The following is a 15930-nucleotide window of genomic DNA, read 5'->3' on the forward strand; positions in this document are numbered from 1 at the left end:
TTCCCATAGGGATCTGTTGGCCACTGAGAGAACAGGATGCTGGCCGGATCCAACTGGCTCTTCTTCTGTTTTTAACAAGAAAAGGCATGTTCATGTGAAGTCAAGCTGGGATGGGTAGAAAGTCGATTGGGATCTATACTTGCTGATTTTGGGGGAGATTGGATGGGCAAAGATTTCTGGCTTGCAATTGTTGAACAATGGCAAACAACAAAACTACCTTTTGCAAGTATATTTAAGCTGCCGAAATGAGCGAACCAGGAATGGGCTTTTAGGTGAAAGGACTGAGTGCTGAGTTCAGTTCCAGTACTGAAAAACTAAATTCCTAAAGTGTGCTTTGAGGCACCTCGTTCTCTTAATTTTAACTGCGTCTTTTGCACTTGGCTCTTGAGTCTGTGGTGTTCTAGTGAAAACACAAATTAAATCTGAGAGGGCCTGAATTCTACAGACCCCTGAAGCAGGGGGCAGAAAAAGGATGTCCATATACTGGACCCAAGTTGGATACAGAGACTCAAAAACAGCCATTTCCTCCCTACTTTTATATTTAATTTTTTTGGGTCAGGCTCCGTTGGCTTTTTAGAAACTTCCTGTCTTTCCATCTGAGATATGCGGGTATTATTTCTTCCAGGTTTTTTTTGCCTTCGAATGAGGGCAGATGGATTCACAGTTTTGTATATAGTAGAAGAGAATAGTTAGAGCTGAAAATAAGTATCTATAGAGAGAATGTGCCACAAATGGAGTTGAAGGAATAGCCCTCACAGCACACTTTCCCTTGCTTCTTGAAGTTGTGGTTCATATTAAGATGCCCCTCTGACTGGATTGAGCATAGTCTCACCTCATAGTTTCACCTCATGGTCCTCTGCGGAACATGCAACATATTGGCCTGGCATCAAGGGTTGACATGGGTTGGGCATCTGCCAAGGGGTCACTGCCCACAGTCTCACTGGATCCTCTGCCGCTCTCCATCATTACAACCAGCTTTATTGTTCCGCTGTGTCTCGCTCTGGCCCTGTAGTTCTTATGGTTTAAGGTTAAGGAGAGGCAAGTTGAGCTGAGCTGCCTGACTGTCGTAAAGCAGGAGATGCCAGGCAGTGACAGAGGGGTGAGTCAATGTGTGTTGTGTAATCTTTAAGGTACCACAGAAGGCCACAGTCGCTGTGGAGAGGAATAAAGTGTCTGGGAATAGTGAAGGAAGGGGAAAGGGCTGTAAAGGAAGAGACTTCAAAAACAGGAGGGAAAGTGGGAGGCAAAGTTGATGCCTGGCTAACCAGAGACATGAGCAACCATGGAAAGAATAAGAAGTGCAGAGGTGGGGAGGGAAGAGTCAAAGACAGCTCATGGTTTTGCTTGGCACATGAAAGAGGCACACCTCTGTGTCCCCCGCCCCCATGTATGTGGCTTGGAGAAAAACACCTCACCGATTGCAGACTCTAGTAAACAAGCCCACGCTTGCAGTCTCTCAATGAGCAGGCTGTCTGGTACAGCACAGAGGCGGCGTGCTGGGGGCCAGTCAACAGAGAAAGGGCTTTGGGTACAGAGAACCCAAAGATCAACCACCTTCTTCTCGTGGGTTGTGAGAAACAGGTTTCCTCTTGGGCCCCTCTGCAAGATGAGCACCTGCACTACAGCTCACCACTTTGGCCTAGGCCCCTGCAGTTCAGATAAATATATTGGTGCACACCAGTAAGAGACCCCATCCTGGTCTGAGTCAATAGACCTCTGTGGGAAGTCCAAGCCCACACTTCACCTTTTGCTTCCCTCTGTCTGTTGGCTGCTCTCCCGTTTGCCAGGTCTCTGAACAGTAGCCCATGCAAAGAGATGGATGTACAAATAATGCTTGCAAAACAGCAGTGTGGGAAGCCTGATGCCACAGACTGCCTCTTTGTATGTGGTTTGAGCCTCATGATCCATCCAGGCCCCTCATTTCCTCTGGCAGATCCATTTTCCTGCTGCCTCCTCTTTTGGCAGAAATAATAGTTGTGTTCGTTCGCCACAGTATGGTCAACACTGAGGTAGATGGAGGGCTGCTCGTCCCACTGTTATTGAAGTGCTGCATATGGGCCCATTCAGCTTCTCATGTTTTGATAAGGGACCAGTGCTAATTTGGCAAACCGGGACTAGTTAAACCCCCAGGAAGTCTAATTCTGCTCTTTATAATGCCATGACCCATTTGGTGGAAAGTTCTCCAGTAAATCAGGACTAAGAATTTGACCTCTGCTATGGTATATAATTCTGCCTTTGTGGGTGATTCTCTCCCCCCCCCCCCCATTTTTTGGAAAAGCTGAGACATTCTGTTGAAGTTATAAGGAAAGCTGAATCAAGCCACTATGGTAAACCCTACAGATGGGGACAGCGTATACCAAAAGACCCCTTAGCAGTTGTGCACACTAAGCCATTTTGTCAACATAGGCAGTATTTTCTGGCTCTTATTAGTATTGTACATGGAAAAATAATGGAAATAGTTCATAAGAACTCTCTCTCTGTCTGTCTGTCTATCTGTCTCTCTCTCTCTCTCTCTCTCTCTCTATATATATATAGCTACGTGTGTAACAGTTCAACAACATTTTGGGTGACTGCCAGTAGCTCTCTGTGTGAAGCTTTCTTGAGGATTATGCAGTCTTACAGCTAGCTGTATCCATTTAATGTGGGGATTAGGCAGGGGAAGGGAGAGAGAAATGATGGCAAAAGAAGGCAATTTGAAGGTCCTCTAGCAGTCCTGAGCTATGGAGAACCCAGTTTAAAGTACTGTCTTGAACTCTTATCTGTATAACAAGAAGAAGGGAATTAAAGGATCACCTGACCTGTTTCAATCAGGAGTCATGCTTATAGCTATGAGGCAAATTACAGGCCTCATGTTGTCATTGGAAGCCGCCTTATATGGAATCAGACCATCTAGCTCAGTGTGGCCTACTCTGACAGGCTTTGGGTAGGGGTTTTACACAGCGCTGGTACTAGGATTTTAAGCAGACAGTTTTCCTGCTTTCCAGCTGAGCTATCGCCTTTCCCCAAAGGCTCGGTCAAGAGAGCTAGGCTGCAAAACATCTCGAGTTTAGATTGTGGATATGCTGTTGTCAGCCAATACTAAGGATGTTCTCTTGGGAGGCTTTTGAACTAGCTGACCTTTGTGCATGGGGTAAGGATCTAGAAAGTCTTTTGGAGACTAATGTGAGCATTGCAACATGCAGGCACTTATCGAGGTTTTGCCAGGTCCCCTTGCCAAAGCTCAGGGAAGGGTGAGCTGTTCCATAGTGCGTTAATGTTTGTGTGAGTGGCTTTTCCAGCTGCTTTCTTTGCCACGTATTGCATCTGTGGAATTATTGTGCAGCGCTTTGCCATTGCCAGCGACCCAAGCAATCCAGCGGCTCTTTCGATCATTTTCCTTTGCTCTCCTTTTGCTTGGGCACAGAGGAGTGTGTCTGTGGAGCTCTGCACAAGTTCTCCCACTTTGGTGGGAGGAAGTGCCCAATGAGAGGGGAAAGTGGGAAAACCCTCAACTTCCCGATGTCCTTTGTGACCTCTGTAGAGTCACTTCTCCCCGTGATTTGGCCGACAGACTGCGACTACACAGCCTAAGGATGCGTGCAAGGAACAGACTGTTCTCTCTGGTGTGTAATTTCAGTGGGAAGATAACAGCAGTTCACAAAACAGAACCCACAAGGGTATGTTGGTAGACTAGACTGAACATACATGAGATTTGCTGAGCAAATCTGTACCCTCCTGGAAACGAATAGACCAAAGGCTCCATTGGGCAGGGACTCATTTTGTATGTATGGGTTGTTGTTTTCCTGATGGTTGCTTTTGGCTCAGGCACGACTTTGTTCTCTTTTCCCTTAGGATCTTACTGTTTTTCTTAACTCCGTTTATTATAATCATTTCCCACAAAATAGCTCCTTATGGATGTTTGCAATAAAAACAATTGTGCAATTTCATATATTTAAAAAAATTGTAACAAGATCACTTCTATATGTAAAAACAGTTTCAAATCTAGTACAGGTACAAACTAGGATAAAGATGTTCAAAATAAGAAATAGTTTTGTCAGTTGCTTTGGTCAACTAAATCACGACTAAACAAGTGCTGCTTTAAATACAGAATAATATTGGGAGCCCACCTCCCCATTTAACAATTGCAGAATTAAGAGCACAGAGCTGCAGTTTGTATATTCTCAGTCAACCCAGAGAACAATATGTCTTCCAGTGAGCAGGGAGAATAAGCAGGGAGATTCTATGGCATGGAGCCAAACAAGATGTGACATAAAATGTGTTTGATGTTAAATGTAACATGCATACTCTGAAATATACCTATCTGTCTGCTGATGCATCTGATAAATACCAGGATTTCAGTAGAAAGGAAGGGGAGTTTAGCCCTTACAACCCAGTTGCAAAACTGACCAAAATTGCTCCTCTGAAGCTACTTGCATTGGGAGGAAATACCAGCAGCTTACTGCAGTCAGGGACTGGACTGAAGGGGATGAGCTTGATGAGGAATGCTGGAGATCTCTCCCCCCCCCCTTCCTGAAGCTTCCATAGAAGAGGAAGGCAGTATTGAATTACAGCAGTGGTTTGAGGAAGGTCACAGCTCAGAGACAGGTGAACAGAAGAGTTGGGAGAAGAGAAGGAAGAGACAGAGACAGAGCAGCCAGGTGACACGTTATCACTGGAGAGTATTTCTGACCCTGCTTCTCCCAGAATTTGGCATTCATTGAGAGTGCAAGAGCAATTAGCCCCTGGCGGCCACCTTAAGGCGAAGGGCTGTTGCTAGGGAGAGGGGAGGAGATCAGTTGGAGCAACGCCATTAACGGGATACAGACTGCATTCCTTTGTCTCTCGCCGTGATGATTGAATAAACTCATTAGTAAGAACTCTTCCTTGTTTTCTCTGCTTCTTGCTGCCACCGGGGAAGGAATGGAATTCCTCGAAGCCTGACAACTACTAATTTTCTTCTCCTCCATTTCATACAGCCTGGGAAGGACAGCCGCCTGCTGCCCATCATGGTGGCTGCCCGTGTGGTCTTCATCCCCCTCTTCATGCTGTGTAATGTGAGCCCGCGCAGACACCTGCCTGTCCTCTTTGCCCATGATGCCTGGTACATCGTCTTCATGTTCTTCTTCTCCATCTCCAATGGCTACCTGGCCAGTCTCTGCATGTGCTTTGGACCCAAGTGAGTAATCACCTGAGAAGAAGGAAGGCCTGAGCAAAAAGGCCAAACTTGAACTCTTGCCAGACTCTGTTTCTCCTGCTCTATGGGAACTGGCATGGAGTTTGCCTGAGGGGCTACCATTGCAGCCCAAATTGCACTTGATGACTAGTCGCTGTCTACCACAGAGGTTTTCAACCTTTTCAAGTCCATAGCTCCCTTGACCAGCTACATTTTTTCTGCAGCACCCCTATGGGGCTCAGGAGCCCAGTTGTGTCACCACTTGCCTGCAGAACTGGCAGCCCCTCACCCATTTTCGAATACCCTCCCTTGTGGAGTGTTCCTTCAGCCTTCTCTCCTCTCTCCTTGGGAGTCCTCTGCTCTCTGAGCTGCAACCCTGCCCCAGATAGAGGTGCCTCCTCACACCGCCCCTCAAGAGCCTGGGAAGAGGATGCCCCCAACCTTAGCAACCTGATGGAGGTGAATGTGAGGCCAGCACCTTACTCACCTTGGCAGCCAGCAGCAGGCCCTGCTGGGCTTGCATGGCAGAAAGGCTCCCGCCTTCAGCATCAGGCACTCATCTCCCAAGCAGGTTTTGCACACAGCAAGCCCAAGAAAGGCCAGCACACTGCCTGCTTGGCCTCCTACCAGTCTGTCCGTTCCCAAAAGCAAGGGCTGGTGGACTGGCTGGCTGGGCTTCCTCACCTGCTTGCTTGCTTCCTCCTTCCGCCTCTGGAGCTTGTAGCCAGGGCTGCTGCAACAAACAGCTGTGCAAGCCTTTGGGAGGCAGAGATGTGAGAGGAAAAGAGGCCATCATTCAAGGCACCACAGGGTGCCACGGCACATTGGTTGAAAACCACTGGTCTACCACATTGGTCCCCAGCAATTTCCTTGGGTTCAGGGAATTTTTCACAGCAAGAGACTGCCTCCAACCACGTGGCGAAGCACAGCATTGCCTCCATCTGAAACCACTTCAAAATCTAGGGCATTGAAGATAGACAAAGATTCTATTTGTATCTGCCTCACGTTGCTTCATGTTTCGGTCAACCTGTGTGCATCCCAATCTTCCACACTCTGCAAAACACTAGATCAGTGGTGGGGAATTTCTGTCATGTGGGGCTAATTAGGTCTTTCATGCCTTCTCGTTTGGTCTGTGAGGCCATTGCAGCCAAGCCACACCCACCCACCCTACTGAGCTGGGGGGGGGGCATTGTAGGCACTGAAGAGCCCTGTGCAAAGTGCTGATCCACCCACCTGTCAGACACCTGATGTCACTGTTGCCAGGTGACCTGTATTTTTGCCTGTCCTTGAAATCAAAATGTGCAGGTGTAAAGGCACAGCTTGCAAAGCACCACCAGCTGATTATTGGGCCTTGCGAGGCATTGTTTGGGTGTTTCAATGATAGCCTACATAATAATAATAATAATAATAATAATAATAATAATAATAATAATAATAACAACAACAATAATAATAGTATGATATTTTATGTTGTAATGATCTCAATAATAGCCAAAATATGTACAAAATGCTTTTGTTTTGTTTTGGGCAACCCTAAAATAAGCACACCCTGAAATAAGCTTTCAGCCTCCACCACAAAGGATGAATATCAATACCTCCTGACTTCCACTAGGTGGTGCTGTTTTACGCATGGCACTGCCATGTCATTAATAGTCAGAATATGTAGCCGGTCAAACACAATCCCACCCAGGCAAGCAAGAGGCTTTATCAGAGTTCAACGACACATTACAGTCATGCAAACAAACAAGTTGATGAAGGTGTGGGAGAGGAACAGTGATGTGGCACGGCTGGGGGTGGGTCTGGCCTGGTGAGAGGCCCCAGGGCCAGTTAGAGAGGACTGAACATTTGTCCCCTGGACCTAAGATTCTTCACCCCTGAGGTAGTGGCCCAGCAATAAAACTGCTAGCACATTTGCAAAGCTAAGCAGGGTCTGTTTAAAATTGGATGGGGCACCCTGTGTTGAGATTCCTGCATTGCAGGGGGTTGGACTCGATGGCCCTCGGGGTCCCTTCCAACTTTACAGTTCTATGATTCTAGTTAATCTTAACCATCTATAATAACTGCCAGCTCCTTTCTAGTGCTTGAGGCCCCAGCTTCAGTCCATCAACCAGATATGCCAAGGTGGGAACTGCATGCAGGGTTTGTGCTTCCCTTGAGCTCCCTTAGCAGCATAATGTTGGGCCACCTCTGCATTTCTGGTTTGGGATTAGCAAGATATTGCCCGGGTTTTTGGCACAGCGCTGCCCATGCGCTTTGCACACTGGTGCCTACAGAGTGACGGAAACAAACGAAACCTTAAAGGCAGGCCTCTGCCCCAAGGTGCTTACACTCTTAAATGGGAGAGGCGAAGGGAAGAATATAAGCAAGCCCAGCTACATGCCCCTGGCATCTCCAGGCAGAGCTGGCACACCTGCTGTCTGAAACCCTTTGTTGGGCTGGCTCACTGAAAGGACTGTGTGCAAGCAGTTGGTGGCTTGGGTAACAGGGTGTCGGCCCTGAACTGACCAGGTTTTCTCCTTCCTTCCCCCACTAGGAAAGTGCTGTCCCACGAAGCAGAGACGGCTGGGACCATCATGGCATTCTTCCTCTCGTTGGGCCTGGCCTTGGGAGCTGTCCTTTCCTTCCCAATCCGACTAGCCATCTAACAGACACACTCTGAGTGCTTTGCGGGCAGAGGATCAGCTCAGAGAGGCCACGGTGCCAGGGAAGACATTTTGCCTGCTGCCCGGGAATTCACTGCCTTAGCTGACTCAAGCACTTCTTGGCCTGCAGTGGGGCTGCGCTAGCGGCCTGGCTCTTCTTCTGTGCAATACGCCCAGCCTTCCCATCTTTTCTACTGCCAGCTATGAATGACCTCCACTTCCAAGGATTGTGCCAACCCGCCGTGCTCCCGTTGACATTGGGATGTTTGTCTGTCCTGCCTCCCAAACCCAGGACCATTTACCGTGTTTCCTTATGCGGGGACTGGCTTAAGAATGTCTGCCCTACTTCTATTTTTTTGAACACCATTGCAGTCTCCGCTGCTCCGTAAAAGGGATTCTTCCCCTGCACCTCACTGCCACTTCAGTCTCCCACCCCTGCTTTGGTTGGAAGGACTTCCTCCTAAGTGTCCAAGCTTCTCTGGCGTCTGCTTTGCTATCTGATGGGGGAAATCCCAATGTTTTGGCAATAATTATACCCAGAGTTCTGTCAATCGGGTGTCCTGTCCTGCCTCTGGAAGGCAACCCTTCTCTTGAGGTGGACTTCTGGCACTCCCAAGCCACATTTCCCCAAGGCATAGCTGGTTTCTGTCTATGAAAAGAGCATGGTAAGAGTGCCAAGTCCGAAGAGGAGGACCTTGGCTACTCCTGACCCATAACTGGCGGAAGTGTGTGTGTGTGAATATATATATATATATATATATAGAATATGACTGAGCAAGCCAATGATGGAGAGTATTGCTTTCAACAGCCATAGTCCTGGAGTCTCAAATTACTCCCTATTACTTTGCCTTTGTAAATATATGTGTGCATTTGCCATTTTGTATACAAACAGAACATGCCCCGGTTTCAAAACTGCCTCCATGTCTTTGACAACTTTCTACTCACATGGTCACCAGGTGGCAGCACCAAAGGAGTGCATTTTAATGCATGGAATTCAGGAAATGCTATAGTGGATGGCAGATCTCATCCCATACCCTCCCCTGCCCTGGTTGTTTAGAGCAAAGGCCCAAGGCACTTGCAATCCATTCTCAGCTTGTCTCCTGCCCTCCTTGAATTTATAAAGCTCAGGATTGTAGTTGTTTTGTTTGTACTCTGTTTAAAAAAAGGCAATGCTTGTGATATATATTTTTTATTATTTTGGGGGGGGAGTAGTTCGTAGTCCTCTAGCGTGTGGAAGAGATTTGTATTATTAAATTAGGAGATGCATTAAAATAGGACTGCTTTTTTATAATTAAAAAACGTGCCTGGAACCTTATCTTGTGAAAGGTGTGGAGTAAAGTGTATGGGAGGTAAAGGTTCGCAATGAACAGCACATTCCATATATGCCTGCAGAGAAGTTCTGTTGTAAGTGTGTATAAAGTAAAGGTAAAGGGACCCCTGACCATTAGGTCCAGTCGTGGCCGACTCTGGGGTTGCGGCGCTTGTTTCGCTTTATTGACCGAGGGAGCTGGTGTACAGCTTCCGGGTCATGTGGCCAGCATGACTAAGCTGCTTCTGGCAAACCAGAGCAGCACACAGAAATGCCATTTACCTTCCCGCCGGAGCGGTACCTATTTATCTACTTCCACTTTGACGTGCTTTCGAACTGCTAGGTTGGCAGGAGCAGGGACCGAGCAACGGGAGCTCACCCTGTCACGGGGATTCGAACCGCCAGCCTTCTGTGTTTGTTTTTTTTCATAAAATTTTTATTGGTTTTCCACAATTTATATAAACCCAAACAATACACAATACAAACAGACAAACAAATAAACAAACATGTATAATTTCAAATCCTTATTTCTTAAACCCAACTTCACCGACTTCCCCATACCTCCCCTTTCTGCATCCCAATTTCGAAATTAGTTTCAGCAAATCCTCCCCCTTAAGTTTATCTAATTTTCCCTTGTTCTTTTCTTTTACTTAACCTTTTACAGCTGTAATCCCCTTTTTCCTATACCCTCGACATTTTAGCATTCATTGATTTTACAATATTTCTTAAGATAAATTTTAAATTTCTTCCAATCTTCTTCCACCGTCTCTTTCCCTTGGTCTCGGATTCTGCCAGTCATTTCAGCCAGTCCCATATAGTCTATCACCTTCGTCTGCCATTCTTCCAGAGTGGGTAGATCCTGTGTCTTCCAATACTTTGCGATGAGAATTCTTGCTGCTGTAGTAGCATACATTAAAAAAGTCCTATCTTTCTTTAACACCAATTGGACGACAATGCCCAAGAGAAAGGCCTCTGGTTTCTTAGGGAAAGTACATTTAAGTACCTTTTTCATTTCATTATATATCATTTCCCAGAAAGCCTTAATCTTCGGGCACGTCCACCAAAGGTGATAAAAAGTACCTTCAGTTTCTTTACATTTCCAACACTTATTATCGGGCAAATGGTAGATTTTTGCTAGCTTGACTGGGGTCATGTACCACCTGTAAATCATTTTCATAATATTCTCTCTTAAGGCATTACATGCCGTAAATTTTATACCGGTGGTCCACAACTGTTCCCAGTCAGCAAACATAATATTATGACCAATGTCTTGTGCCCACTTAATCATAGCTGATTTAACAGTTTCATCTTGTGTATTCCATTTCAGCAACAAGTTATACATTCTTGACAAATTCTTAGTATTGGGTTCTAGCAGTTCTGTTTCTAGTTTTGATTTCTCCACCTGGAAGCCAATTTTCCTATCCTGCTTACACACCTCCATTATTTGATAATAATGGAGCCAATCTCGTACTTTAGGCTTCAATTTCTCATAACTCTGTAATTTCAGTTTATCGCCCTCTTGTTCCAAAATTTCCCAGTATTTTGGCCATTTGGCCTCCATGTTAAGCTTTTTCATGGCTTTAGCCTCCATTGGCGACAACCACCTTGGGGTTTTATTTTCCAACAAATCTTTGTATCTAATCCAGACATTATATAATGCTTTCCTAACAATGTGATTTTTGAAAACTTTATGAGCTTTCACCTTGTCATACCATATATATGCATGCCATCCGAAAACATTATTAAACCCTTCCAAATCTAAGATATCTGTATTCTCAAGAAGTAGCCAGTCTTTCAACCAGCAGAAAGCTGCTGATTCATAGTACAGTTTTAGGTCCGGCAGGGCAAATCCCCCTCTTTCCTTTACATCAGTTAAAATCTTAAATTTTATTCTGGGTTTTTTGCTGAACCGCCAGCCTTCCGATCGGCAAGCCCTAGGCTCTGTGGTTTAACCTACAGCGTGTGTATAGGACTGCAGAATTGTCAATTATTAGAATGGTTAAATATGAAGAGGGAAATTAGGGGAAGAGCACTTGGATGAGATTGCATCCAGCACTTGGGTGAGAGCACAGCCAAACACTACTAGAAGAAATGACCAGACCTGTTAAAAGGTTGATGGTGTGTTAGCACTGAACGAACTACAAGGACTGAGTTATGTTAAATGCTCTGCAGGCAGTTTGCATCTTGAAACTCCCTCCTCCCCTTTCCCACCACAAAGAACAATGGGTGGAGAGAAGTTTGAGGCAGAATGTCTTGCCTGCTCAGTTCCACTCCAGAAAATAATGCTTTCACAATTTTTCCACTAGTTACTGCAATTTTGTATCTGGAAACTTCAGCTGGTGGGTGGGGGGGATGGAGGTGGTACAACATTCAAGGGGGGAGGGGGAGAAGTGTTAAGTATAAGTAGACAAATGTCAACTACAAGAGGTAAAGCTTTCCAAACATTGTTTGTTATTGGCTTTGGCTTCTGAAGGCAATAGTAGAACTAGAACACCACCTGTTGGCCATATTTCTATACTGCAAGGCAAAAGTTGGTTTTTTAAAAAACTCATTCTCAAAATATATTTCCCTGAAATTTTATATCTGAGCAAACATTTGAGTCCCATTTTAAGACGGCTCTATGATAACCTTGTTAAAATGTAGTGACCAAAACTGTACACAGTATTCAAAGTTTGACTGAACTATAGATGTTTGTATATTGGCGTTATGGTGTGGACAGTTTTGTTGTTGTTCCCTTTCTTAGAGATCCTAGCATGAGATTCACCAGTTCAATATTTTCATGGAGCTATCTACTATGCACCAAAGATTTTTTTTCCTGGACAGTCACTGTCTGTTCCAATCCCATAATAAGCATCTAGGTAAAGTGAGGATTTTTTGCCCCAACTTTACACTTTCTTACACGGAACTGCATTTTTCACATTAATAGCAATTCACTCAGTTTGAAGAGATCCTTTTGGAGCAGAGCATTTTAACATTCAATCTCTCTTCCCAGGGAACTCTGGGAGTTGTAGCTTTCTGATGGGACTAGGCGCCTCCTAAGAACTCTCAGCATCCTTAATGCGCTACATTTCCCAGGATTCTTTGGGGGGAAGCCATGAATTTAAAGTAGTACGATGCTACTTTAAATGTAAAGTGCAGATGGGGCCATTGTTAGTGTGCAGGAGATGCCATTTCAAATTCCTACTAAGATATAGGTGGCAGCAGCAGAGTGACAGTTTTCCCTTGTATCTATTTTGTCTCTCACATTTATATCCCCTGCCTCTTCCTCCAGGGATTCCAGAGTGGTGGGCACATGATAGCACAAGGATGAAGTTACCCCATTTTATCATCCTCACAAACAGGCCTGTGAAGCAGGCTAGGCTGAGAGGTCACCCACAGTGAACTTTGGGGCCACTTTTGAACCCTCTCATGGCTTGCTGGGCACCTGGCCAAGGCAGCCCCTCTTGCTTTTGCAGCACCAGTTACACCAGGGGTTGTCAACCTGGTCCCTACCGCCCACTCGCAGGCGTTTCAGGATTCTGGGTGGGCGGTAGGGGGTTTTACGGCACTTGCTGAATCCTCCTTCCATCAAGCGCTGGTGGGCAGTAAGGAAATTTTACTATCAAGAAAGATGCATTAGTGGGCAGTAGGTATAAAAAGGTTGACTACCCCTGAGTTACACAAACAAAAATTTACGATATACGATATACAATATCTTTATTGTCATTGTCCCATGCAGAACAATGAAAAATAACAATGAAAAATAAATACAATTACAGTGGTACCTCGGGTTCAGGTTACATACACTTCAGGTTACAGACTCCGCTAACCCAGAAATATTACCTCGGGTTAAGAACTTTGCTTCAGGATGAGAACAGAAATCATGCTCCGGCGGTGCGGGGGCAGCAGGAGGCCCCATTAGCCAAAGTGGTGCTTCAGGTTAAGAACAGTTTCAGGTTAAGAACGGACCTCTGGAATGAATTAAGTACTTAACCTGAGGTACCACTGTACTATCTGGCCTATACAGAGGTAGGCTAGGCAGAAAGCAGATCAGGATTTATTGGTAATATTCTGGATGATTTTTTAGTAGATGGCCTAAATGTGCCCCTCCCCCACACCGAACTGCACTGTTGAATCAAGAAAAATTATTTGGGGGGGGATGCTAGCTGGGTTCAATTCTGGTCCTCACACACACACACATACAATCCTAGATTTCAGAACTACTTATTGACATTTGCATGGTGCTCTAGTTGCTGGATCTTATGGTTGAGCACACAACCCATTTAAAGCACACCACAACCCAAAAAGAATCCCGGGAAATGTAGTTTAAGGGTGCTGGGAATTGTAGTTCTGTGTAGAGCTAAGCTACAGTTCCCAGCATTCTTGGGGGTCTGGGTGTTTTAAATGCACGGCTTGTGCGGCAGAGGCCTGAGTTACGGCTCCCCCTGGTGGCCACGCAATGAGCCCGCCGCTGCGTCAGAAGCATTCCCGCAAGGCGGGAAAGCGGGCGCGAGGTAAAAGAAAGCCACAAGCCGAACAGGGAGGGAGGGAGGAAGGAGCCTCGCGAAGAAACTACTGGAAGGAGGTCGCAGCACAGCCAACCGTCTCCTTACGCCACCCATGCAGAGTACCTCAAGAAAAATAGTCCCCGCACAGCCTCGCCGTCGCACGCCAATCAAAGCCGGCGGCCGCGGCTCCGCCTCGGACCTCGAGGGAGCGCGACTGCGCATGCGTACACCGGGAGGGTTCTCGCAAAGCAAATCTGCGTCTGAGAGCCGTGATTCCGTTCGGGAGCAGCGATTGTCTATAGCGCCCATTTGGCCCTTGCTCTCCGCGGGCGTTTATAAGCAAACCGGCCCATAGGAAGCACTCAAGTGCTTGGGTTGAGAACGGGAACGCACACAGCAATAGACGAGAGCGCCTCTGGGCATGTACAGAGTGCTTTGTCTAGAGACAAGGCGGGGGGGGGACGGGAAGCGGAGTCAGGGCTTTGGGGCGAAAAGAGTGTGGGGCCCCATTGCCCCGCCTTGGGCTTTCGAACGCAAGGGCTCTCCTTTGATTACAGGAAATGTGTAGTAATCTGGCTATTAAAAGATCTGGGGGAGGCGGGATAACTGAATCGGCCCCAGAGCCTCTGCGTTTCCTCCCACAGCTTTCTCTTTCACTTAAGAGGGAAAGATCTTGTGGGTCCCACAATGTCAGCTCCAGCCTGAGAGACGAAGCTGTAGCAGGGCAAGGACGTTCCTCCTCCAGTGTGTGAGGAGAGGAGTGCAACTCACAATCGAGCACATATATCTTATTTTCATTCCTGCATTCCCGGTATTTATTAGCTGCTTTTCAGGGCCAAGTCCCCACAAAGCAACATGCGGAGAGAAATTGTAGACACATGGGTAGTTTTGTATATGTAAGTGCGTAGGGTCATTTCACATGCCTATTTTTAAAGTTTTCCAGCAGATTTCTGTTCTTCCAGCTAAGCTAATGACACTTGGGCTATTTAAAGCAGTAATCCTGGTAATGTTTATGTTTGTGCCCTCCAGCATTCAGTTCATCAAGACCTGAAAATCATTTGAAAGGCCAGTTGAACCTGGTGGATCCTGAGTTGGGATTTATTTTCCCTGATCCAAATGGAAAGTGAAGCATTTATACACAGGGCCTTAGCTACGCGGGGAGCGGGGGCTAGCCAGATTTTTTGCCCTGGGTTAAGCCTCCAGATAGGCGCCATTGAGGCTCCCAGCCTTTGAATGTCTGGACGCAATTTTGCACCCTGGGCGTGCCAAACTAGGTCTTTAACCGGGTGAAATAAAGCCTAGTTTCGGCCCTGTTTCTACACTTGATGCTTAAATTGGGTTTGGGCATTTTCTGTGTTTGTAAAAGTAACATATTTACATGCATCTGACTTCGAACTGGCTCTCTGCAGCTCTTTGTCCTAGTTTAACAGCATTCCATTCCACAAATATAATTATTATTATTATTATTTTATTATTATTAGTGAGAGAAGCTCTTCTACAGGAGTCTGAGCACTGAAATAAAAGCTCTTCTGCAACTCTCTGAAAGTAGGGTCTTTTATCCTGAAGCCTGTTGGTCACAACATGCTAGAAAGCCAATACCAATTTAATGAAATACTAATTTTGTGTTTTTTGGGGCAGGTTACAATAAAGTAAATACTGTTTCTATAAACCTGTGCATTCTGGTCTGGGACTCAAAACCACTAGGCCCCCCCAGACTCTTGTGGCACCTTAAAACCACAAAGATTTCATAGACTGAATGGAATTCACTTTGTCACATTGCCCAGCTGAAACCCATTTTCCAGGGATGTGGAACCAGATGTTGTTGAACTACAACTCCCATCACTCCTGGCCATTAGTCATGGTGGCTGGTGCTACTGGGAGTTGGAGTCCAACAACAGTTTGAAAGGCTACAGATTCTCCACTTCTTTGGTACTCTGTGGAAGCTGATCCCACAATAAATGGTCCCAGAGCAACAAATGTTTGTGCTACAACAGAGTTAGCTTTTTGAATTAGGGTTAACAAGGTTATAAATCTGGCAGAACTGCAACACTTTCAATGGATCAATCTGTTAGATTAACCAGTTACACACATTACCTTTTATTTTAGCCAAAAAGCCAAGATGGAATCATTTAAAAGCTTTTGAGGCAATAAAATTGCTGGGTATACAGTATTTGGTCCAGAGAAGAGATTAAGAGATTAATGGGAGGAATAATAGCAGTCCTCCAATATCTGTCACAGAAGGCAGGAGTAGGATCGATGGGTGGGAATTGCAGGGAAGCAATTTCCAGTTAATTATTGGGGTGAGAGCTATGTGACCTGCAAAAAGACTGCCTTGAGAGG

At 45.9% G+C, this 15930-nt stretch overlaps 1 protein-coding gene across 2 annotated transcripts in view; it reads left to right on the top strand.

Annotated features, from left to right (window-relative positions):
- The window catches only part of SLC29A1 (solute carrier family 29 member 1 (Augustine blood group)), an 81043-nt gene extending 71934 nt beyond the window's left edge, over positions 1–9109 (top strand). For both annotated transcript variants that reach the window (XM_081187283.1, XM_081187282.1), the window contains exons 12-13: positions 4956–5155; positions 7686–9109. In XM_081187283.1, the coding sequence (XP_081043409.1) occupies positions 4956–5155; positions 7686–7797 (312 nt within the window). In that variant the 3' untranslated portion in view covers positions 7798–9109. The remainder of the gene's footprint in view (positions 1–4955; positions 5156–7685) is intronic.
- The last annotated feature ends 6821 nt before the right edge of the window (positions 9110–15930 follow it).

Source organism: Podarcis bocagei (genome assembly GCF_964188305.1).
Source record: "Podarcis bocagei genome assembly, chromosome: 3".
Classification (NCBI taxonomy): Eukaryota; Metazoa; Chordata; class Lepidosauria; order Squamata; family Lacertidae; genus Podarcis; species Podarcis bocagei.